At 40.7% G+C, this 26,998-nt stretch overlaps 2 protein-coding genes across 2 annotated transcripts in view; both read left to right on the plus strand.

Annotated features, from left to right (window-relative positions):
• Positions 1-8,251: 8,251 nt before the first annotated feature.
• LOC122753775 (basic proline-rich protein-like) lies at positions 8,252-9,605 on the plus strand. Its single transcript, XM_044001463.1, has 2 exons — positions 8,252-8,257; positions 8,766-9,605. The coding sequence occupies exons 1-2, from the start codon at positions 8,252-8,254 to the stop codon at positions 9,603-9,605; spliced, it is 846 nt and encodes a 281-aa protein (XP_043857398.1).
• Positions 9,499-26,998, plus strand: part of NR2C2 (nuclear receptor subfamily 2 group C member 2) — a 117,643-nt gene continuing 100,143 nt past the window's right edge. The window contains exon 1 of the mRNA XM_043976272.1: positions 9,499-9,606. The gene's annotated coding sequence lies outside the window, so the exon portion shown is untranslated. The remainder of the gene's footprint in view (positions 9,607-26,998) is intronic.

The following is a 26,998-nucleotide window of genomic DNA, read 5'->3' on the forward strand; positions in this document are numbered from 1 at the left end:
TAAGTTGCACATTAAAGCAAGATGAACAAATTTGTACTTAGGTCCGGATGAGATGAGAAAGTTACATGATCACAACAAACTGGCCACCACCCATGCCCCCATCAACCTATCACGGTTTTCAATATGCCTTATGACGTGAACATGAAAAAGATTTCAATACTGAAATTGTGTCTAATTAGGGCAGTACAATTTTGCTTATACAAATGTTTACGTTGCTAACGTTATACCGTCGGGAATTAAAATTCGACAATTCCAGAATAAATCACATTGTTTACTAGAAAATGCTATTATTGAAATTGAAATGTTATACTTTCTACAATTCATCCTGCTCCTTAGTTTATATATAACAATCCTACAATCAAGTGTTAATGGATGTCCTTCCAAGTGTACAATTTTCATTCATTTCTAAGGTCAGTTCATGGTTTTTATGGCTTTGTAGAAGGTGAGGACTTGACTAAAAGTTTCCAGTATGTCTACGATCACTCCCTATCACCACAAATCTGGTCAAGTTTTAGGCAATAAGCCTAATTAGTTCATTAGAGCTCCTTTTAATTATGTCCCATAAGCTGAATATATGACTTAAAGAACTGATTTATGAAGTTAAAGCTGTGGTCCTACAAATCCAATAGCATATATATAATAAATAACCTAAATTTGCTACCAAGGAAAACGAAACTGAAAATTCATGAATGCATAATGCTCCTACTCTACTGTAAAATTCTATACACGAGAATATAAATTACTTCTTGATCACTGCAGTAATTGGCTTATGCCCTGAAGCATGAGATTTGATTACCCCAACATGTATAATTATGAAAGTTATTGTAGTCATAAAATTAGCTAGCTCTTAAAAAAAAAACCAGTAACAATGCTCAGTCTCTCTAATCTCATTTTACAGGGCGATATGAAAAAAAGATAACTGGTCTGCACTTTTATCTGTTATGATTTTATGTGTTGTTTCATACAAACCACCTTGTACCTTTCCAACAAAAATTTTCTTTTTTCCAATTAACCAAGACAACTTCATCATATGGTATAATCACTAAAACATGTACATATTCCTACTTCCTACCCCAACGAGAAAAAACTTTTAAAAATTCATTTAATATGTTATTATCTTGGTATATGCTTTCTTTGTTTTACTTATGAGGAAAAATTTTGAGGGAAACATTTTGTCTCTCTTTGATTAGGAAGCCTATGGAGGATAAAATGTCCAATACACAAAACATGAAACCATATTTCCTGCCAAGATCTGTCTCGAGGTAAAAAAAAAGTTCTTGACTGGTGAAATATTTGCTAAATACAGGAGCCCAAGGTGCTTAAAAACTCTGATAATTACTGGAAGACCATCATCCATAGCTGTTCTAGTAATCAAACAACAGAGATCAAAAATGTACCTAAGTTGAACCTAAGTTGCTTTATATTCTTTCTTACATTTCTTTGTGTTAAAACTTTTGTCAGTACAAATCATTGTAGTAACAATTTTCCAATCCCCTTGGTTAAAAAAGGCAGTATGCAGTTGGCTGTTAAACACTGGATCTCATTACTCTGATCAGTGCAATGACCAACCACAATTCCAGAGGGCTAGTGATGAAACCTCTTACCCACCTCCTGATAGGAAGGCGATGATAGACTCAAGGAACAGAATGAATTATATTCTATTATTATAAAAATATATCTATTAGATATGGCCACGTGAAGATTTGTTTTGCTTGACGATGTATATTTGTTTTAAAGGTTTTGTTTTTCTTTCTTTCGGTTGAAATGTGGAAGGCTAACAAAAGGGAGTTGCCAAGGGGGCAGCTAGGTGGTGCAGTGGATAGAGCACCAGCCCTTGGAGTCAGGTGGACCTGAGTTCAAATCCAGCCTCAGACACTTGACACTTACTAGCTGTGTGACCCTGAGCAAGTCACTTAACCCCAATTGCCTCACACAGAAAAAGGGGGGGGGGGTTGCCAAAATTGGAGTTAGGGGAAAAGAGTTATTGAAGCAGTTTAAAAAAATACACAGTAGAGAATAGAAGGGAGGCCAGTAGGAAAAGAGACAAGAATAGCTTTGAAAATAACACAATGAATTTATTATATACTTTAAAAGAAATGCAATCCTTGTACCTGGAAACCCTCATCTTATCTGAAGTTTGTTAAGTTAGAAAAATATCAGATCTCTTCATAAAAAAAGAAACGTCATTTACTCTGCACAAACCTATAATCCAAATACCATAGGTTATAAATCAAACAACTTTTACGACTAAAGACTGAAAACTTAAATTCTACATTTTTTTCTTGGTAAGCTGGAAATCAATATGAAACATAATAAAGACTTTAGATAAACACGTGAATGGGCTAACAAATTTTGGCATATTTATTTATCCTAAGGATTCAATGAACAAATGATTTAAGGATTCATCGTATGCATATAAGCTCTCTCAAGCTAGAAGTGGAATTCAGAATTAATGAATGTTAAAGTTAGAAGGGGGGTCAGCTAGATGGCGCAGTGGATAAAGCACCGGCCCTGAATTCAGGAGTACCTGAGTTCAAATCCGGCCTCAGACACTTCACACTTACTAGCTGTGTGACCCTGGGCAAGTCACTTAACCCCCGAGTGCCTCACCAAAAAAAAATTAAATTAAATTAAATTTAGAAAAAAGTTAGAAGGGATTGTTGGTGTGATCTAGTCCAATTCCTTGATTTAATTTTTTTCAATTCTAAGTGTTTATTTTCTTTCTCCCATGCACCTTCATTTAAGAGAAACAGAGACAAAAAACACCCCCCTCCTCATAATATATACATACATAGTCAAGCAAAACAAATTATCCTATCTCATTCTGCATCTGGAGTCAATCATCTCTGTCAAGTGGTGGCAGCATGAATTATCCATTGGTCCCCTGGAATTATACCAGATTATTGCACTAGTCAGAGTTCTGAAGTTCTTCAAAACTGTTTGTCTTTACAATGGTGTTGTTTTTGTATAAATTTTCTACCAGTTCTGTTTTCACTTCACTCTAAATCAGTTCATCAAAGTCTTCCCAGGTTTTCTGGAAACTATTCCTTTCATCGTTTCTTAGCACACAATAGTACTCCACTATATTTAGATATATTTCCTAATTTGTTCAGTCATTTCCCAATTGATGGGTATTCCCTTAGCTTCCACAACCCCTTCATTTTACAGAGCACACACTGACTCAGAAGTGAAGTGACTTTCTCAGCATACTTGGTGCCAAAGCTGAGACTAGGAATTATTTTCCTGACTTCAAATAAAATGTTCTTTTCAATACTAAATTTTACCATTCTTCCTATGTGTTTTGGTTGAAAAGACAAAACATATATATTTTACTCTGCCTAGATTCAGGGTAGGCTTTGGAAAGAGCACTTGATTACTTGTAATAGTTGCCAGTTTTGCCTGGCTTCAGTGCCTGGTCACATTAGATGAACCTTTGGTTCAGGGGCACAGGCTTCCATCCTGATCCCTTCCTCGAGGCAGTTCAATTTCAGGATTCCTGTTGTTTTTCATTCAGTCCCAGTATATCATTTCTACATCCTAGTACTTAGTGGTGTTTAGTTAACTTTAGATCTGCGGGCTCTTGATGCTTACCTAACTCTGACAACCTATCCTTCCCTAAGGGGGAACACAATTAAGAAAGCCTAGCAACCCCAAGTATGGACATATTCAAAAGTTGTATTTCCTGCATTTTTGAAAATGATCAGTAACATCAAAGGGTGATGTCTGTAGTGTGAACTGGATTTAGGTGAGGCAGTTACACAGTTGTCAGCCAAGGTCTCTCTTCCACAGTCACTGAAGTCCAGTGGCAGGACAAAAGTCGAGATAACCTTGGCACCTTCCACATTAGACCAAACTCTTAAGCGCTCCACTTCAACTGCCTTCATGGCCATTGGGGGAAAAATGTTCTCACCCACCCGTCCCATCAGGGGAAGTTTTCATATGTTTGGGGTAGACATCCCCCTGACTCACTGAAACCCATGTTTGAGGCCAGTCAGTTAGCCTCAAGCAGGATTAGCCTGCCTGTGGAGATGGTTTGTGGGTTGTGGCTGCTGTGCATGCTATAGCTTCTTGGCGCCACAGGTGAGAGGTGGGTGAAAGGTAGTTTTCTGTAAAAGTGGCTTGTGTGGTTTTTCAAAAATGTATTTTCTAAAACAAATAACCTAGCCATGGTAAGATGAACGGGGAGAAGGGGAAGAATCAGAATGGATCAGTGTGGCAAACCAAACAAAAAGCGCCTATTTCTTAAATCATAAACTCTCATCTAGCCTTTGTTCCAAAAGATCAAGTGCCTGGAGACACAAATTAAGCCCCTTTGTTCTGCGTGTTACAGATGTGGATGCAGAGGGTACCTTATTAAGACACGGTATCAGTCTATAAAACGTTTGCTAGTAGGGATAAGACAAAAAACACAGAACTATGTATATTACCTAAATTCTCAATGAGGTTCAAGGGAGGAGTTCCTAAATGAGGTGAGGTCTGTGGTAGGAGAAATTGATAGGACCGGAGTGATGTTGTAGGCATAGAGCTGTTCTCTGCCCTCAAGAAGGAATACAATTAATAAATGGTGTTAAGATTCTTACTTGACGTATACCAGCGTGGTTAAAACACCAGGCCCAAACCAGATTACATTGTAATTCAGAACTACTTAAGTAAATAAGAAATCTCTTTAGGTACTACATAGTTCCAACCTCCTCCCTTCCCCACTTTCTATTCGAGGGCATGGTAGCTTTTTTTTTTTTTTTAATGCGAGACAATGAGGGTTGAGTGACTTACCCAGGGTCACACAGCTAGTGTCAAGCGTCTGAGGCCGGATTTGAACTCAGGTCCTCCTGAACCCAGGACTGGTGCTTTATCTATCCACTGTGCCACCTAGCTGCCCCCACATAGTAGCTCTTCTTTTGCATTAATTACTATCACTCTAAACTCTATAGTTCTAAGTGCAGTGCTGTTATGTTTCCATCCATGGGATATCCATCTCAACTGTTTTAATTTTTATCTTAAACTCAATGATCTAATAATCCAAGTAGCTCTGAAATAACACCCTCTCAAGATCACAGCACTGAATTCAACAGCCTTAGGGCAGTAGTTCTCAAACTTTCTGTTCTTAGGATACTTCCTCCCCCCCCCCCCAAGAACTTTTGTTTATGTAGGATCCTCAGGCTACTCTTTCAGAACCACTGCCTTATGCCCTTAAGTCACAGAAGGCCAAGTCTCTAATAAAGGCTTAAATGAGAGCCCCTCCCCTTGATGCTGCTATGTCACACAATGAGTGCAGTGTGAACCCTCCCAACTTTACTCTCATGGAATAAGCTGCACCTGCTTCTATTGTGTGAACATAGCAGCAGCATTCATGCTGCAACTTCACACATGAAAGTGCTGCACGCCCGTTGCAGGAGTCCAGGTTAGTTTTCAGACAAGCTGACCAAAGAGTCAAGGAACGGCTGTCAACTAACCAGGATTAGTTCACAGAAACCATTATGGATCTTTTTAATAAGAAGTTTTTGTTCTTAAAACCTTAGTGGAAAAAAGTGTGTTCTCCAAGACTCCTTAGGACATAGGATGGCCCATTTTTACATATTTAGGAAAAAAAGGAAATGAGAATGAACAAGGACCCTTACCTCCACCATCTTTTTATATGAGAAATTAACACCGAGTTTCTTAAAGTTTATTGTGTATAAACAAACAGGAAGGCTATAATTACATCTATATTGTCAATAGCATACACATATGCAATCAGTCCCTACACAGAAGCATGAGAAACTACAAATTTAAATATCCAACTCGAAATAAAGCATGTTAATTAATAATTAAAATACATAAAACAGTATATATTAATATATTTCATGCTCAGTTGTTTGGAAAGCCAATTTAACATAAAATTACATAATGAAAACAACTCATGAGCATACAATAGGCGTCTTCAAATATTTTCAAGGTTGTATGCAAAAGGATTAGCCTATTTTGTTTGTCCCAGGCAGGCAGACCTAAGATACAATGAGAAGTTAAGGTAGATAAATTGAGTTCACTGATACAATGCCAGCAAGTGCAGGCTGAATCTTCATGCAATCGAGCTATTATACAAGGTTGTCCCAGAAACCTTAGTGCTGTTTTAAGCTTTAGTAGCTTCAGAAGTATACATGCTACACACTTACCCCCCCCAAGTTATTTACAATTTTAAAATATTGATGCTTATTAAAATTCAATATAACCGCCATTTTGTGCTATACATTGCTCTAATCGATTTTCAAACTTTGTGAAAACTTTCATCAGCTGCTGCTCAGTGACTGAGAGAATTGCATTTGTAATCCTGGCCTTAAGATCATCCAAAGAACAAGGTTTTGAGGCATACACAACAGTTTTGACATAACCCCACAAGAAAAAGTCTAATGGAGACAGATCTGGTGACTGAGATGGCCAGTCTAAAGGACTTCCTCTGCCAATCCACTGATCTGAGAAAGTGTCATCCAGAAACTGTTGCACAGGCAATGCATGGTAACAGGGTGGGCCATCATGTTGGAAGATGGTGCTATTTAATAGATGTAACCTCTGCAGCTCAGGAATGAAAAAATTCTGAAGCATTGCTAAGTAAGATTCACTACTGACTGTAGACTCTTCAAAAAAGAAAGGGCCAATAACGCACGCCTTCCTGATGGCACACCAAACATTAACTTTTGGGGAGTCTGTCTCATGTTGCCAGACTTCCTGAGGCTTTTCTGTGCCCCAAATACGGCAATTGTGACGGTTAACTACGCCACTCATGTGGAAAGTGGCTGCATCAGAAAAGGTCAATTTGTCCAGAAGACCACTGGAATTTTCTATACTTGATTTCATCATTTGGCAGAAGTCTAACCTTGCATAGTAATCTTCTTCTTGTAGCATCTGAATAGTTGTAACCTTGTAAGCATACTTGTGTAACTTCACAGTTAGTATCCTGTGCACAGTGGTCTTTGGAATGTTCAATTCAGCAGATACCCGCCGCACTGATTTTTGGGGATTCTGTTCAAATGCCCTCTCAATTTCAGCCACAGTCTCATCACTTGCTCGGCGTCTCCCAGATCTAGGCTTGTCGAGAATTGAGCCAGTTTCCTTGAATTTTTTCATCCAGTTGTTAATTAAATTTCTGTGGGGAGCTTCCCTCTTATAATGAGAGGCAAATTTTCTTCTTACTGCTGTTGTAGACTTGAGTTCAGCTAACCAGAGAACACAGTTGACTTTTTCTTCAATGTATGCCATCTTCAATCAGGGGGACTAGAAAAAAAAGTAATTAATTATAAATTTTGTAGTATTTATAATTAAGTTATCAAAACTTAAAACTATGCTCAAGTTTTCTAGGGATACCATGCATAGATGGGATTCATTCAGAGGGTTGGGCAAGGTGAGCTCTAATATCCTTTCCAACTTTCATTTTCCACAAGAAACATCAGTCTAGAAAATTTAAAAAAACAAACCTCAAATTTGAAATTAGTAAGACTGTACAATCTAACAATATTTTTAGAGTTGGAAATGTTTAACTAAATGAGAAGTTAACCAAATATCATTAACTGGCACATATATAGACATTAAAAGGTACAGAAAGGGACTAAAAATTAAGTGCTAATCCCCAAAAGGTTTTATTTAGCCTGGCCTAAAATAAAACATTCAAAGAAATCAACTACATTTAAAAGTTTGGGAAAAAACAACTGGACTATGAGGTTAAATTCAGATACTGATAATGTAACACTAAGAACATTGTTAATTCAAGAAGGCTGGACCAAGCACTCCCATAGCTCTTTTTTTTTTTTTTAGTGGGGCAATTGGGGTTAAGTGACTTGCCCAGGGTCACACAGCTAGTAAGTGTTAAGTGTCTGAGGCCGGATTTGAACTCAGGTATTCCTGACTCCAGGGCCGGTGCTCTATCCACTGCACCACCTAGCTGCCCCCCCCATAGCTCTTATGTGGCTCTGTTGCCAAGAACTAGAGAGGCCTGTGATTTCACTGATGGAGGGAGGCAATTACCTGATGATGAAATCCCCTCAACCAACTAGGTGTGCACTTTCTCCTGTTTAGAGCCCTGGAAAATGCAGTGACTTGCCTTGGGGTTGTCACATGTACAGTATGTGCTGTAGCACCTTCATCCAAGTTTGAATACACACATCTTACAAGATAGGTGACATTCAAACCAAGTCAACAAGGATTTATTAATCATCTACTATGTGCCAGGAACTGTGCTTAAACTGATGGAAACACACAAAAAATATAACAAAAACAGTCCATGCCGGCAAAGAGCTCAATCAGACAACATGCAAACAACAATAACAATAACCATGCCAGCAATCATATAGGTCTGCAAAGTATAAATAGCTCGTTAGATCCTCACAGCCTTGGGAAGTGGGCACTATGATTTCCCCCATTTCACAGGGAAATTGAGGCAAACAAAGGTGAAGTGATTTATCTGTCCACCCACCCACCCACATTCCTAGGCAAATACCTACAACTTCAGTAGCTTAAAACAGTATCAAGACCATTGGACCATCGTGTACCTACTGTGTTTATCTATATGCATGCAGATACTCGTACAGGCATGTGCACCTAGATTTCTGAGTATATAACAGGTACGGTGTGTCTAGGTGCATACCGATGCGTGCTTAGAACATGTATATGCATGTATACACATCAACGTGCTTGTCTACCCATGTCTTCAGACATGTCTACACAGCCTGCATCGAAGTATACACACATTCACAAACGTCTACGCATACTACACGTTTACATTTACGTGTCTGTAGATACACAGACCCAAGTCGGCCCGTAAACCTCCATTCCCACCTCGTTCTGCCAAGACACAATACACGCACAAGTCTACACACACCCACACACAGCCCCCCGCCCGCCAGGATCGATCCGAGGGCGCCTCGCCGGTTCCCCTCCACCCCATCCCCCGGGCCGATGCCCGGCCGCCGTCCCGGCAGGTCAGACCCCGGCTCGGAGGAGGGGGGAGGGGGGGAGGGCAGGGGCCTACTCACCGGGCCCGGGAGCCTGGAGCGCCGGGGGTGCGTCGGCCGACCCGGGCCCATGGCCGCCGCCCCCGCCCCAACACCCGGTGCCCGACAGGCCGGGCCCGGAGGCCGCCGCCGTCGGGAGGAGGGAGCGTCCACGCCCGAGCCGTCCGGCCGGATGGAACGCCAGCGCCGGAACGTTCCGGTGTGAGTGTGTGCGCGCCTCAGCCAATCGCGTGCTCGCCCGCCCCCCGCGGCCGGAGCGAGGCTGGCGGTGGGAAGAGGAAGAAGAACATTCACCCTCCTCCTCCCAGCGCGCGGGCGGGCGGCGGCGGCGGCATCGGGGTCACGAACTCTGACCTTTCACTGACAAAAACAATAACAAACCCCCCCCACCCCAAACCTCGGCCGAACCTCCGCCCCCCCACCCCCCGGCCCCGGCACTCCTCCGCGGCGGCCCGCTGCCCGCGGCCGGGAGAAGCTGCTCCCCCCGGCGCTGCTCGCCTGCCCGCCCGCCGCCCGCGGGAAGCGGCTGCCCCGGCCCTCCGTCCCCCCCGCCGCCCGCCCCCGCCGCAGACACGGGACCAGCTTCGGGGTCAGATTCGAAGCCGCTTTGGCGCCAAATCCTGAGGTAAACGGTCGGGGTCGGTGGCGCGGCTCGGCTCGGCCGAGGCCGCTGGCGGCGGATCGGGGAGGGGAGGGCTCTCGGCCGGGGCCGCCCCGCGCTGGAAGATGAAGGCGGCGACGGCGGCGGTTGAACCCGACCCCTTTACCTTTGCCACGGGGCGGGCGGACGGACGGACGGGCGGGCGGCGGACGCCGCTTTGCATAGTGGGCCGGGCCGCGCCGGGGGTACTGGGCCGGGCGGGCGTCGCTCCCTCGGCGGCCTCGCCCGCCGGGCCGGGCCCAGGCCGGGCGGAGGCGCCGCTGCGGCCGGGCCGGCGCGGCGCGGGGGGTGGGCACTGCCGGGGGAATGGCCGCGGCTCCGCCTCACAGTTGGCCCTCCGCCAACGCCGCCATCTTGTCCTCGGCGGAGATGGCTTCTGGGGTGTGTGGTTTCCCGCCCCCTTCCCGCCCGCAACCCCCCCCGCCCCCGCTCGCTCCCGGGGCTCTCCCCCGCTTCGGACCGGCCTGGGGGGAGGCGACCCTGCCGCGGATTTCTAAAGGGCGGGAGAGGCGGACGAGCGAGTGGGAGAAGCGGGAGGGAGGCGGGGCGCTCGAGCGTAACCGGCAGCGTGATGGGCCAATCGCGGCCCGCCAGGAGGAGGGGAGAGGCCGGTGCCCCCCGCTCTCCCGCCCTGGGCGCAGCTGATTGGCCTCGGGCGGAGGGGGTGGGCGGGTCAAGCGGGAGGCTGCGAGCCTGGGGTTTTCTGGCTCCCCGCACCGCGTGGGACCGAACGTGCTGGGGGCAGCGCGGGGAGCGCGTGGGGGCGGGGAGCTCCGACGTTCTGTGCGCGCGCACCCGGGGCTCCCAGGCCGCGATTGGGGCGCTCGCGGGATGCGGCCGGTGCCTCGGGGGCACCTGCCTTAGTTGTGGTCCAGTCCGGGGCGGGTGCCCATGGGGTGGAAAGCTGGTCACGTACGTTCTCCCCGTCGCTTGTTCCTGATTGTGTTGTGTCGGTTCTGAGCTTTCTCTGTCATTTCCTAAAGTGTCCTGCGGACGGGTCTTGTATGTTTCTGTTCGCACGTGCTTTCCTCTGTTTGACAGTAAACTCCCTGAGGGCAGGGAGTGTCTTATTTGCATCCTCCGAGCTTGGCACTCCTTAGGAGCTTACTAAATACTTATTGAATTCAATCCCCATTTTACTGATGGAGGAAGACCGAGACTCCAGAAAGGTGAAGGGCCTTCCCTGTTCATTGTTACCTACCAGATTCAAGGTTCAAATTCTCAAGAGTAGCCCCCATTGATTAAAGAACAAAGTCCCATCTCTCTCCAAGATTTTGTCCCATGCTTTTTTTTTTTTTATTAGCGTTACTGAACGTTGGCCACAAGAAGTCACTCGGGAAAGATGGGGAGGAGGCTGGATTTGGAGTGGAGAGTTTTGGTTCAAATCCCAGGCCTGCTGCTTGACTTGTGATCCACTGGGCAGGTCGCTTCATCTTTATGTTCTCGTTTTTCCACTAAGGTCCTTTCCTGTCCGAACTCAGATGTTGGAATGGACATCTGTCTTCGGTAAAGCCATGCTGATGGGGCGAGGCTGGGTTTGTTTTCTGAGAGCGGTTAGATACCATGGGCAAGCCAATAAGCATCTGGATCTGGTTTATGGAACTTATACCAAAAGTTTCCTTTTTTTTTTTTGGTGGGTCAGTGAGGGTTAAGTGACTTGCCCAGGGTCACACCGCTAGTAAGTGTCAAGTGTCTGAGGCCGGAATTGAATTCAGGTTCTCCTGTATCTAGGGCCAGTGCTTTATCCACTGGCCCACCTAGCTGCCCCCCAAAAGTTTACTTTTTAAAAAATTATTGTGAATCCAAGTAAAGTGTGGAACCACATTTCATAAAATAGCCATATGTCTTTTAGGGCAGGTTCAACTGATGGCCAGTTATATTAAGACCGAAACGTTTTGTGGTTTACTGTTGGAGAACAAAATATAATCCACTTACCCTCCCTAGATTTTGTTCATTGACTAGAGGACCCTCCACTCCTCACAAGGAGCCTGTTCTCCTATTTGAGTGGTACTTCGTCACTCCAAGGATAGTGAGGTTAGAAGTGGGCTATGGCTATGCCGTGCCCTGTTCTCTGTTGTGACTGAACCTTGGAGTCCTACATGCTGGTAGTTAGTTCACTTTCAAGAGGATTGCCTTATTCTGGTCTTTTTCCAGGCTTCAGTCTAGCTTATGGCATGGCCCAAGTGGAAAGAGAACTGGATTTAGAGTCACAGAAACTCGTTTCAAGCCCCAACTCCCCAACACACAACTTAATGTGACCCTGGACACCCGGGTCCTTTAATCCTTCTTAAGCATGTTTCCTGACTTCTAAAATGAGGAGGTTGTATAAATGACCTCTTTGCTCCCTCCTGGCTTTAAATCTGTGATTGTGTAGTTCAAAATCCTAGAATGTTTGGACCAGCTATCCTCAGTGAAAAGCCAATAAAAGAGAAGAGTTGACTATTAGAAGCATTATATAATATAAAGAACATCTGATTTGGAGTTAGTATTCCTGAGTTTAAATCTGGGCTTCTAATACATCTTGTCCAGCAGCTGAGAGAGAACCCCTTACCAAACTGGGTTTGTTTATTGGTTTTTTTAGAGGTCGTTGTTGTAGAAAAAACAGTTTGTGGGGCAGCTAGGTGGCACAGTGGATAAAGCACTGGCTTTGGATTCAGGAGGACCTGAGTTCAAATCCAGCCTCAGACACTTGACACTTACTAGCTGTGTGACCCTGGGCAAGTCACTTAACCCCCATTGCCCTGCCCCCCCCCAATAGTTTGTAAATCATAAAGTGCTATAGAAATAAGAGTTAGTATTGCAGGAAGCATTATGGATAATTCAGTACAGACCCATTGACAGACTGTACATCAAACCAAGACCAGCCTAGCTAAATTCAGAGAGGTCTCTTCACCAAATTAATCACATGACGATCTTGATGACCACAGCAACTGTCTGGAAATTCTGTTAAACCATAGAAGTATTGAATTCATTGGGGGTTCAGGGTATCCTTATAGATGTAATCAGAGTTTCCTTATTATGGTAGCTCAGACTTCATAGTGGAGGGGCAAGGCAGACAATATCCAATTGTACTTGTACTTGATTTTTTATAATAATAACAATAGCTAACCTAGTGCTTTAAACTTTGCAAAGCACTTGACATATTTTATTCTCATTTGATCCTTCCCCTAAGATTGAGTGTGAAGCATTGTAGATAAAAGTTGGTTTTAAAGTTACTTCTCTGAAACATACTTTTTTAGGTGTCCCCTCAGCAACTGTCTACGAATAGCCAGCTCTCCAATGGTATTGTAAAAGGGAGTTTCTTCATTAACAGCTTACCTTTACTAGTGAAATTACAGGCCTGGTCTAAAAAAGAACCATGAACCACTGGACAGGTTTTTTTTGTTTGTTTTTTATCTGCACTTTATTTCCTGCTCTGTAGACAGCAGCTTTATGAGAAGTATGACTGGAGTGACTCTCGGTGCTAGACTATTCATTGGTGTCACAGTACAAAGAACATTGCATGGAGAGTGAAGTAAAGCATGCAGAGAATGAAGGCTTCTAGGCCTAGTTCTGCTACCATTTGTAATGGTGACCTTAAGCAAATTATTTCATCACTTTGGACCCCAGGTGCTTCATTTGTGTCTTTGAATGTGTTGAACTAGATGGCTTTTACCAGCTTTAGTATTCTGTAATTCTATGAGGGAGGATAGCTATATTGAAATATTTCTTTTCTTTTCTTTTTGGTGAGGCAATTGGGGTTAAATGACTTGCCCAGGGTCACACAGCTAGTAAGTGTTAAGTGTCTGAGGTCGGATTTGAACTCACTCCTGACTCCAGGGCCAGTGCTCTATCCACTTCACTACCTAGCTGCCCCCGAAGTATTTATAAAAGACATTAGGAATGAGTGGTTATAATTAATTAAGTCAATGTTAAATAAAAGGCAAATCTCTCCATTATAGATTCAGTACAGAGGTATAATCTTAAATAATGAGGCATAGGTATAAATGTATATTGTCACTATGAGAAAAATAATAATAAAGAGGTACATAAGAGAGCTGATATTTATAACTTAAAATTAATAAAATTAGTTAATTAAATGACAATAAAATAGCTGACATGTAAAGTTTGCAGAACACTTCATGTGTGTTCCAGCACATTTGAAACTATCAACAATATTATGAGGTAGATACTGCAGGTATTATCCCCATTTTACAGATGAAGAAACTGAAGCTTAGGCTCAAGCCAACACTCCATTCCCTTACACTATACTGTCTCCCTTAGAGATTAGAATTTGAAGCTCTGGTCCTAGAATTGTGGCCCCATGAAGATAGTTGCTGAAATTAACAAGCATTAAGGTGCTTAGCTAAAAGTTCTACTAATGAAGATAAAGCACAATTGGTTTTTTAGTCCCTTATCCGCTTTGGTTAAATACTCACATGGATATAAAGGATAGAAATTAAACACACAGGGTGGTAGGACTGGAGATGCAGCTGGAGTAGTCTTTCTATAGAAGGTAGGGCTTGGACTTGAATAAGAAAACAATTCTAAGAGAAGTGAGGAGGGAGTGCCTTCCAAGTATAGGAACAGCAAGCACAAATACATGGAAATGGGAGATGGAGTGTTGCATGGGAAGAATAGCATCAAGGACAGTTTAAGTGGGAAGAGTAGGCCGGGGCCAGAAAGTAAAGAGCCATTGGAGATTATTGAATAAGGGAGTGATGTGGCCAGAACTGCACTTTAGGAAAATCACTTTTGCCAACTGTGGAAGATGGATCGGATTTGAGAGAAGCTCAAAGCAGGGAATCCAGTTAGAAGGTTATTGAGTAGTATATAGGCAAGAGGGGATTGGAGCCTGAACTTGGTGGTAACTGTGTGAAAGATGTCAAGGGAAGTCTATTTAACCAGAATGCATAGGAGAGGGGAAGGGGAGTGAGGAATTGGGGGGTGGTGATAGGTGGTTTGCAAACAAGGGCTGTGGACTCAAGGAGCACTTGTCCTGTTTGAAAGGTTCAGTAGGCAGTTATTAATGTGCCAGTGGGGTCGGGCAGCAAAAAGAGAGCCATGCGCTTGATGATGAGGTCACCAGTTGAGAGTATAGAGAAAGAAAAGAGGCTGAAGATGCGCACTGGGTACACTCACAATTAGGGGTCATTACATGGATGATTAACTAGCAGAGAAGGCTGAGGAGGCAGCAGCCGAAGAGGAGGATAATCAAGAAAGCAATGCCACAAAAACACCAAGAGAGTCATCAGCCATCAGTCAGTAAACATTTATTAAGTGCCTGCTATGTGCAGTACACTGGAGATGCAAAGAAAAGTAAACGACAGTCCCTTCTCTCAATCTATGGAAGAGACAACATGCGGACAGCTACATACAGACAAGCTCTAAATATACAGGACAAACCAGAAATAACAAAAAAACCCCACAAGAATTAAAATTGGGAAAATCTTCCTGTAGAAGATGAGAGTTTAGCTCAGTCTTGAAAGTCGTTGGAAAAACAATGGTCACCATTATCAAATGCTGCAAAGAAATCAATAATAACAATTGAGAAAAGGCCATCGGATATGGTGATTAAGAAATCAGTGATAATTATGGAGAGACCATCTTCAATTGAGGCATGCGATCAGAAGCTAAGCAATATAGGGTTGGGAAATTAGTAGGAAGAGAAGAAATAGGCAATGCATGGAGACAGCTCTTTTCCCTTTTATGAATTTAGCTGTGTTTAAATGATCATAGTTTGAGAGAATAGGAAGGACTTATGTGTGTTTATAAGCAGTAAGGCAGGTACTAGATAGGGAGAGATGGAAGATAAGCATGAGAATGAGGATAATTGTGAGGTTACTCTGAAGGAGAAGATGGAAGGGATGAGATGGAATAAAAAATAAATGTAGAGGACTTGGCCTTGGCAAGAAGGGTGACTTGTTCATCAGAGAATGGAGTAAAGGAAGAGAGAATGAGGGTAGGTGTCAAGTGATAATCTTTAAAGCACTAATATAACTGCTTCCAGATGAGTTTTGCACATGTGATTCAGCTGCCAATGCCAGTCAGGAAATCTGACCTACTAAATTTGGGGTCTGATGTAACTTCAGATGAAGAGATGCCAGTGTAGATGCTATGTTCCCTATCTTGCTTTCTCCACATTGACTATGCTCTCCCTACTGGTGTGGAACAAAGCGTGGAACAACTGCAATAGCTTTAAGGCCAGACAGCAATACTGTCCGTTTTAAGTAAGTCCACATAAAAGAGGCAGAATAGAGCAATGGAGATTATGGGATTAGAGATCAGACAACCTGTGTTTGAATGCTACCTGCAACCTCTGACCATGGCTAAGGCACCCCTCTGAGCCTCAGTTTCCTTTTCTATAACATGAGGAAGTTAGCCTATATAGATGTCCCTTCCTGTTCTTAGTCTGTATTATGATCATACACACGGGGAAAGGGAAGAGGGTCATAATTTATGATTGATTTTAGCACAATTACAGGTCCTTGATGAACTGACATAATAACAATTACTCATCTCTGTTTTCTTGTGTACATTAAAGATCATATAGTGAAACTTACTACAGTGTATCTGTTGTAGAAGTCAGCTAGACTTGTAGTGTGGCATGGACCTTCCTAGAGGCAGAGGTGGGTCAAGATCATTTCTGTAAACCTCTTTGGCCAACTTATTTAATTGTTCTTTCTTCATTTCAAAGCAAGATAACTTAATGAGAAACAAATGTACAAATTTAATTGTAATTTAGTAGACTATGACTTAAAGTAAATATATTTTTATATTAGTTATAGAAACAAAATACCAGGTTGTGCACATTTCTTAAAATGTCTGGGATTGATTCTCCATGATATGATAAGGAAAACAAAACCTTGAAGCCGCAAGAGAAGGCGCCTATGGCTATTGTGGCTTTTTGTGTGACTGGGCTAGAGATAGGTTCCATCGGTGTGTTTGTGCCCCCTCATTCAATCCTAATTCTTATTGTATGAATAGTTGTGATTGCTTCAAGCACTTATGAGCATATTGTTTGAAATTCTCAGATGTAGATTTTTTCTTTATGGATTATGATGTAGCATGAGCATGAAGCAGTATTGATTTGTTACTTTAACTGGATTTATCTAACTTGTGAAATCGTGTCTATTTGGTTATCATCATACAAAAATCACATTACTATACAAAGTTTTTAAAAATATGTAAGAAAAGAGGTTCTTTTAAAGAAAGTCTAGCAATTATAACATTTTGTTGAATTGGTAGTGTACAAATACTGGTTTTTATTAATTATAATTAAAAGTGAGACTTCTGACATTTTAAAAATTTTCCTACAATCCAGTTGTGAATTGTTCAAGGATGGTTATTAGAGCACCTGTATTCACAATGGCTTTGGTGTTTGTAAAGTTCTTCATCTCTGAAAATTGATTGGCAAACAAAGGTAGCTACTACAGAGCATATATAGATATAGATATAGATATTGATTATATAAGAAACATTTGTAACTTGTATTTTAATTGCAAAAACAGCAGCCTATGTTTTGAATCAGGAGAGCTGGGCCTCTATCTCACCTCTGCTAATAAGTCATAGTATGGTCCCTGGGCAAGTCACCTTACCACTTTCACCTGTTGCTTCATCTATAAAACAAAGAAGGTTGAATTACATCACTGGTTCTTAACCTTTTTGTCATGGACTGGTTTGGTAGTCTTGATCCCTTCACATCATAATATTTTTAAATGCATAAAATAAAATATACAGGGTTACAAAGGAAACCAATTATATTGAAATATACTGTTTCAAAAGATTTTTAAAAAACACTTAAAAAAAAAAACCTTTTCAAATCTCAAATTAAGAACTCCTGAATTAGACAATCTCTGAGATCCCTTGTGGCTGTAAAATCCTTTGGGCTTTTTATACTTTTTTCAGGCCTTAGACCTGAGCATGCTAAAATCTAGCTTGTCCCAAGGGTTGCTTTCTTTTTTCTTTTTTAATTATATATTTATTTAAAAAATATATTTCCCAATGACATGTAAACAATCGCTTTTAAAAATTTTGAATTAAAAATTCTTTCCTTCTTTCCTGTCCCTCCTTCCTCCTTGAGAAGGTAAGTGATTTGACATCAGTTACACATGTGAAATCATGTAAAACATTTCTATATTAGCCATGTTGCAAAAGAAAACACAAAGCAATAAAAATAAAATTTGTTTTGTTTTGGGTTTTTTTTTGTTTTGTTTTTTTTTAAGCATGCTTCAATTTGCATTTGGGATTCATCAGTTCACTCTCTGGAGATGGATAGCATATTTTTTCATCATGGTTCCTTTGGAATTGCCTTGGATCATTGTTGAGTACCTAAGTCTTCCATAGTTGAACATCCTTACAGTATTGCTGTTACTATGTACAGTGTTCTCCTGGTTCTGCTCGTTTCACTTTTCAAGAATTCATTGCAAGTCTTTCTTTCCAGGTTAAGGGGTATGTTTTCAAAAAAGGTGAAGATTATTTTATTAATTATTGTCTATAAACCAAATGGTTTATAGCCATGTAATGGCTACCATAATACAAACAGGAATAACCCCTCCAGAACTATAACCCTGGTTACATAAACCAGACTTTCAAATTATACAATTATGATTAAAGTAATTGGATTTAGAGGTGGTTAAGATAGTTATCTAGGCTTCAGTTTCTTCATTTATAGAATAATAAAGGGGTTAAACAAGATAAATCTCGAAGATCTCATCCAATTTTTAACTTTTTTTCCTACTTTGAACATAACCAAAATGAAATATCTAAAGATTTCAAGTACAGAAATTGTCACGGTTCCTTTTTTCTTCTCCTTGGCTATTAATAATTATGTTGGGGCAGCTAGATGGCGCAGTGGATAGAGCACTGGCCCTGGATTCAGGAGGACCTGAGTTCAAATCCGACCTTAGACACTTAACACTTACTAGCTGTGTGACCCTGGGCAAGTCACTTAACCCCAATTGCCTCACTTTAAAAAAAAAATCTCCATAATAATTATGTTACTCTATATTTAATACTTATAAAGAGGAATCATGAAAAAGCACTAACAGTCACATCATTTGAAATAACACAATGTCTTATGTCAAAAAGTTCACTCAAAAAACACTAGGCAAAGTGGTCATTGAGCATTCTTGTTTTCTGCCCCCCTTCCCTTTTTACCAATCACACTCTTCAATGGATCTTTGACTAAAGATACTGTACAAGGGCTCAGTAAATCTGAAAGTGGTGTATCAGCCATAATTTTTTTTGAGAGGCAGTATGCATAGCTTGATGGTAGAGACTGCTGCAGTTGGAATCAGAAGAGACCTGAGTTCAAATCCTCCTTCTGACATGTACTGTGTGATCCTAGGCAAACAAAAGGCATTTTTTAAGTGTCGGGCACTCTGCTATCCACAGAGATTCTGTCCTGGGCTTTCTTTTCCCTTTGTACTATTTTCATGTGGTGATCTCATCAGTTCCCATGGATTCAATGATCCTCTCTGTACCAATGATTCTTAAATCTGTGTGTGTATCCAGCCCTAATGTCTCTGTTGACCTTTAGAATAATATCTTCAAGTGCCTATTTCCAGGATGTCCCATTGACATCTTAAAGTCATCACGTCCAAAACACAAAAAACTTCCCTATTACTTTGAGGGCATTACCGTTCTTCCAGGCATCTAGGCTTAAAACTGAAGTGTTCTCCTCAACTCCTCATTCTCCCCAATATCTACATTGTTGCCAAGGCCTGTTGATTTTACCTGCATGATATTTCTCCTGTATGCCCTCTTCTCTACTCTCTCTCCACCCCGGTGCAGGCCCTTACTACCTCACTTCTGGACTGTGGGAGTAGCAGCCTGCTGCTTAGTTGGCCTGCCACAAACCTCTTCCTTCTTTGAGTCTAGTGGAGACTTAGGTGATCTTCCTTTCTAAAACACAAATCTGACTTGGTTACTGCCCATTCAGTAGACTCCGTTGGCTCCTGTTAGCTCCAAGATCAAATATAAAGTCCTGTTTGGCACTCATCCTTTCTAGTCTTCTTATACTTTAACACCCCTGCTTACTTAGTCTTTGGTCCAATGACCCTGACCTCCTTTCAGTTCCTCAAATAAGACTCCCCATCTCTTGACTCCAAGCATTTTTATAGACTGGCCCCCAAGCCTGGAAGTCTTTCCTTTCTCATCTCTGCCTCCTGGCTTCCCAGGCTTCCTTCAAGTCTCAGCTAAGATTGTATCCTCTACAGGGAACCTTTCCTGATTCCCCCTTAATTCTTGTGTCTCCATCTATTGATGATCTCCAGTTTATCTTTTATAGAGAGCTTAATTGTATAGAGTTGCCTGAATGTTGTCTACCCTATTAGACTATGATCTTCTTGAGAGCAAGGATTGCCTCACCTTTCTTTGTATCCCCATGGTTTAACACGGTGCCGGGGCACAAACTAGGCCCTTAAATCACTCACTGTTCATTGACTGACCAATCAATGGTGGTTGCTGGTGCAGAAAATGCATCTATAAAATAGAGGATAACTTGAGAGATCAGGAAAGGTGGCATTTGAGCTGAACCTTAAAAGACACTAACTTATTTAAAGACCAGGAGATATAAGGAGTGCTGGGTATGAGAAACAATAAGAAAGCTAGTGCAGCCACACTATAATGTGAGCAGGGAGGGATACTAATAATATTCAGAATTCCTACTTCACAGGATTGTCATGAGGTTCCGATTCGATAGGATACACAAAGATTTTTGCAATCATTAAAGTGTATATGCTTGTCAGCTATTTTCTCATCAGTATGGGTACTTTAGTCCGGTCTCCATGCATCCATGCTTTTTCATCTTGTAATGCCCTTGTCCATACACTCTTGTAAGTCTTTCCCAGGGGTCCTACCCAATATAATAGAGACCTTCCTCTGAATCTCTTAATGAATACAAGTAGAGTACACAAGAAAATATTGTCATTCATTTCCTCATTTTCCATTCATACACTTCTCTCATGGTATCTTTTATTCTACATTTTCCACATAATATTTCATTGTATATTTCAACCTCCACACACCCACCCTTCATCTCCCTATAATCCCCGTAGCCCAGAATTTTACAAATGCTTTTAATAAAGTTAAGTGTGTTATGTTAAACTAAAGGAATCTTTCCCTCACTTTTTACAGGTTATATAAGATGCCGATCTCAAATTTCTCTTTAAGAAAGGAAACCGGTTTCTTATTACTAAATATATTTGTACAGAGTAGAAAAAAGCAAGAAGATACAAGTTACCTAGATATGAACCTTTCCTTCCTAAATGTGAGCAACACCCAGGCTTATTGTATATTGGATGATTTAAATCTTTTCACGGCAGTTGTAAGGATTTGTTCATTGATTGCCATCAGTGAAGACAGGAGTTTCCTTGTCTCAGGACTTGTTTATTGTTATTAGAGACTCTGTGGATCCCAAACACAGTGCTTCTGAGATGGCAAAGCTAAACTGAGTAAGCAAAATACTGAAGGCCTTTTGGAGTTGGCACCCAGGCTAGACCAAAGCTGCTTAAACTAAGTTGAAACCCCATATGGAGTCATGTAACTGACATAGGGGTCGCAAAAAATTTGGCAGTTTGATTTGTATACCAATTTTATATGCCTGTATAGCTGGGGTAGCATAAACATTTCTCAGGCGAAAAGGGGTCGCAAGTGGGAAAAGTTTAAGAAGCCCAGCTAGACCACAGATTCTGTGGCCATATCTCAAAGATGAAAAATTTATTGTGGTGTTATGATAGTTGTAAACTTAATGCTTCTTTTCTTCCTGTTACACGTTAGGCTATATTTACTTGATTAGTAGTAGTAAGGTACTTGAAGTAACTAGGTGACAGTGGAAAAATACTAGACTTGTCATTAAGACCTGAGTTTGAATCCTACCTCACATACTTCTTAGTGGGCAAAGTCAGTTAACCCCTTTTAAGTCTTAGTTATTTCATCTGTAAAATGGAGATGATAATAGCACTGACCCTCCTGGGTTATGAAGGTCAAATGATATGATGTCAAATGTTTTACAAGCCTCAAAGCTCTATATAAGTGCTTGCTATTGATGATGATGGTGGTGTGATTCTCAATTTCTTCACTATAAAAAGGGAGTTTTGCAGATCTTCCCTGCAGATTTGAAATAAATGTTGTTTTTTCCATGAAACTTGTAGTCATAAAATGCCAAACACTAGTGATTTATTTTCATTCTTCAAGGTATTATCATTTTTTTTGTAAGTCACATAACCAGTGTGTTAATTAAACACAGTGTATGGGCCCAGTAAAACCTGATTAAATCACTATAGTGCCATTTGCTTGATCAGCTAAAAATGTTATAAGAAGATATGCTATAGTTCCTTTTTATAGGAGTAGAGGTCATGTCTTATAACAGCATTTAGCATATACCACCTTGAGCATAGTAGGCTTTTCATAACTGCAATGCGTGATGAATTTATTTGTGACTTTGGTCTTTTAATACTACCTGGGTGATAATGACATATCTTTAAGATGCAGATTTAACCTAGTAAGGTAGAAGGGAGCCAACCTAGACCTGGGGAAGATTGGGTTTCATTCTCTTGGCTTCTACTGATGTATTGTTATGACCATGGACAAGTCATTTCACCTTATTGGGCACAAGGTTCCTCATTTATAAAACTGGAAAGGGGCGGACTGTATGTTCGCAGAAGCTCCTTCACCTCTAACAGTCTCAATGTCACAACGAAAAGTTATAATAGCTGGTAATGAAAACTCTCAGCTGTATTCACATTAAAAATGTGCCCTTATTATCAAAACTATCTGGTACTAACTAAGAAATAGAAAAGTAGATCCGTGGAACAGAGTAGACATATGTACTAATAAATAATTATAATAACCTTGTGTTTGACAAATGTAAAGGTCTCGTTTCTCAATATATAAAGAACTTTGTCAAACTTATAAGATACTTTGAATGACTAATTCAGGTTGAATATCATAAATACTGAAACCAGCTACAAAGGACTTATGAAAGAAGATGCTGTCCACCTCCAGAGAAAGAACTGATAACTAGAAGTATGTATAGTATGATTGTGTATTTGCACATGCACACACACATACATATTTGTATTTCATTGTAGCTTTCTCTAGGACAGGGTAGGAAGGTGGGAGAAAAAAATAAGTATACAGCAGAGAACAAAAGAAAACATAGAAGGAAGCACAGAAAAGCAGGGTAGCTTTGAAAACTGTCATATTTATTACATAGTCTTTTTTTAAAAAATGTAAATCATCTGAAATGGAAATTCATGGTTTTACATTGAATCCTATCTTTATATTGTGCTGTGTACATGGATTTTTTTTTGTCTTTTTGTATTTAAGTTCAAAATTAATAAAAAATAAATGAGCCCTTGTTTACATATTTCTTCCTTTTGCTCACTTTTTACAATCTCATTGCTACAATGACAAATTTTATCCAAATAGGTATCTTGGTATCAGTTGAAAAGAGTAATGATGGAATGAACACCTGTTTGCTCACGGGCCAGTGAAAATGACCAAATGTTTTTATACAGAGATTGTAGCCTCTTTTACTAGCTTTCTTATTTACTTCTCATGAAATGTCCATACAATTATAGATTGCCTGATGAATAGATAACTGCATTTTTTCTGATGACAAAATATACCCACAATGGGGAGGTAGGTAGCAAATCCAAAATATTTTAATATATTAATATACTTCACAACAGTATTCTCTTTGTCTATACAGACATATTAATGTCTTCACAAGTGTGGTTATGATATTCTCTTCTCTATTCTGCAGAGTACAGCGCTCCATCCCACCGGCCCCCATCCTTAGCTAATGGTCTTTGGGAGCTGTTCTGGTTGAAAAGTTTATCACTAAACCTTCTAACTTGAGCCTTTGAATTTGCATAGACTGGTCCTCCATCCACACGTATACAGTGTATTACCTGACCTTATTTGAAAGCCTTTCCAGCTTGATAGGGCCAGGAACCTCTGTGTGTGTGGAAGAAAGGTTTTCATATAAACCAATGATATTGAAAAGCCTGTTCTTGATCATTTGCATATGGATATTTTGGGGTTGACTAATAGCCATCATATTCCTCAGGTGGGCTTCTCTCACGATTTTCTTTAATTCATTTTGGCTTTATCTTGTAGCCTGTATTGATTTTTCCCCCCCTCTTTGATCTTTGATCTCAGTCTAATAATGTTAGATGTGGGCATGAAAGGCTAGGGAATGAAGGGTGGTATTTTTTTCAGGTGATTCTCACCCCTCTCCCTTTGTACAGCCACCAGAGCAATGAAGGGAACCTGCTCCTGCTTTTCTGCAAAAATGTGGTTTGCAAATCTGCTGTATCAAGAATTAAGAAGAGTCCCTTTAAACTGTCTGCATCTTATGGAGCTTAAGAAAAGTGTCCATCACCCTTACCAGAACCACCTGTCTCTATAAAAACTGCCTGTCGGCTCTGCTTCTCTTTACTTTGAGACTTCTCTGTCTCCCACATTCCTATATTTTCAAGGCAGTGAGGAAAGCCTCTGAGAGAAATGACCAGTGCAAGGGCTCCACCTCCTTGGGGGGAGGGGGGAGGGGGGATTTTAATGGAGAACTGACTCCATTATTTCTTTTTTTATCATACTCCTTGCTATCATGTTTTATTTTATAATTATGTCATGATCCCCATGAAGAAGACTCTATCCGTTATTTTTATAAGATGATGTAATAGCGTTGTGGCATGTGACATTTTTAATAAAGAACTGGAAAATACTGTGGACATTAATGTAGTGTATTCAGTTGATACCATTCAAACATCTTTGTTGAAAGACAATATAGGGGCGGCTAGGTGGCGCAGTGGATAAAGCACGGGTCTTGGATTCAGGAGTACCTGAGTTCAAATCCAGCCTCAGACACTTGACTTACTAGCTGTGTGACCCTGGGCAAGTCACTTAACCCCCATTGCCCAGCAAAAAAAAAAGACAATATATATAGCAGTTTTCCTTTTTTTAATCATATAGATGGTGTATCTTCCTATTTATTCATGAGTTTTGTTTATTATTTTTAAAGCTGCTTCTAGACTTGCTATTGTTTAATGCCTAAGACTGATGTTTGAGGCAGAAAAGTCATCAGTAAAATCAGCATTATTCATAATCATTGTGTGAAAAGAAGGTCAGCTTGTTCCTATGGGTAATCCTTGGGAAGAAAGTGTCTTATTTATCACTAGCAAAAGGTAGCCATAGGGGAGAGAAGAGAGTAGTACAAAAGGAAAGAAGATGAACTTCTTTTTAAAAAGAAAACATTCCTAAAAATAATTTTGTTAGATTATGGGGTTTTTTTGTTTTCCTAGGGTGAAGGAATGCAGTGTGAAATAGAGTAAAAAACTGTTTTCGCCTATCTCATGCATTGAAGCCAGTTTTTACTTTTGTGTTAGCAAAGATTTTTTCATCTACTACCATTTTTACTATGATCCTTTTTCTCTATTAAATTGGTTAATTAACTATTATATCAAATGATTTAAATTTTGTTAATTAGTGCACATTTTTCCTCCACTCACTTCTGGAAGTTGATCCCTTTCTTATTTTATACTTACACTTGAAAATTACTGTCATATTAATATGTAGCTGTAGAATGAGTTGGTTATTGTCATAACATAGAATAACTTACCACACAACATAAATATAATTCCTACTGGAAAGATTTTGCCTGTTTGAAAAACCATTGCCTTTTATAACATTGTTTTTGTTGTTTCTGTTACATGTTCAAATACATATAATAATTTCTATGTTAAATTCATTAAATAAATATATCACTATGTACAAAACAGTGTCCTAGATGCTTCAAAATATTCAGTAAGTATAACAAAGTGTGATTCCCAAAACTTTAAACCAATTAGGTGAAAGAAGATGCATACACAAAAAAACTAATACAGAGCAGCAGCTTTACCTCTCCAAATTTTTCATGGTGGTTTCCAAAGCTCTCTCCTTTGCATTTCTTTCATTCTTCATTTTGTGGTAGTTACTTGTGTACTTATTCTTCCCTCCATTAGATAGTAAGTTCCTTGAGAGTCAAAGCCTCAGCAGTATATATGTCTTGACATCCCGAGTTCTCTAGTGCCTTGTAAGCAATGGGCAATAAATAATAAATAAGTATATAAGAATATATTTATAATAATAACACAATAGCAAAAATAACAAATACAAAGACAACAATTTTTTTTTGAGTTGAATTGATTGAATCACATCTGTAGAAATATCATGTAAGCGCTTCTTGCTATCTGTGCTGTAGAGTTAAAAGGAGAGGGCCCTTGGAGCTGAGATCATCAGGCAAGGCTCCGTGAAAGAGAAAATGAGGATTTGAACTGAGTCTTGGGAGAAGGTGGGGGCATCTAGAGCCAGAGAGGGAAGGGAAGGCATTCAGATGAAGTGAATGTATTGCATGAGTAAATCATGAATGAGAGGCAGTGAATATAGCATAGTCTGTGGGGAGTATAGAGCACAGATCGGTTGGGGGAAGTAGGAGAAAAACTGCAAGGGGAAAGTCACCGTCTACCTAGAACTGTGAATGCTGGACTGGGTTTGAGTTTTGTTTATTGGCCACAGAGCCTGTGAAGGGCCTTGAGCAGAGTCGATGATGAGATGATCAGATTTACACCCAGGGAAGTTTGGAAATGGCAAAACCCCTTTATTACAGTACTCCAGGAAGGGCCTCTGACAGCTTGTCCAACTCTGAGCTGTGATAATGTGGATGCACTGGAAATAGAAGGGCATATGTGCCAAAAAATCCTTCAGGGGTAGATCCCATAGGATTTAAGAATTGATTGCATGTGAAGGGTGTGGGAGGGGGAGGAATCAAAGATAGCATTAAGGTTTCAAACATAGAGGAATAGGTTGAATAATGATATCCCTGTAAGGGAGTTAGCCAATGACTATGTTTTGGCAGAAAGAACACGTCCAAAAGAGAACTTAAGAGTTTTAGTTATTGGTAGTTCATCCAGGTGTAAATGACATATAGGTAGTTTGAGATTAGAATCTGAAATTTAAGAGAAAGGTGAGAGCTAAGAACCAAAATGATGGTTTACTCTAGTCATGAATAAGTATTCCATTGGGGGGAATAGAGATAGAGATCCTCTAGCCCAGCAAACAGTTATTAAGTATTGACTGTTTGTGCCAGGCACTGTGGTAGGCACTGGGCGCATACAGAGACAAAAAGCCAAAAAGTTCCTGCCTTTGTGGTACTTATATTCTAATGGAAGAGACAAAACGAGTGCATGCATGCGTGTGTAAAAAGCCAGGCATGGTGCCTCAGGCCCATATTCCCAACTATAGAGGAGACTGAAGCTAGTAGATCTTTGAGTTCGGGTTTTGTCCTGGGCCCTCTATACTACTGCTCCTGGTGATGTCATCAGCGTCCATG

Source organism: Dromiciops gliroides, chromosome 1 (genome assembly GCF_019393635.1).
Source record: "Dromiciops gliroides isolate mDroGli1 chromosome 1, mDroGli1.pri, whole genome shotgun sequence".
NCBI classification, from domain to species: Eukaryota; Metazoa; Chordata; class Mammalia; order Microbiotheria; family Microbiotheriidae; genus Dromiciops; species Dromiciops gliroides.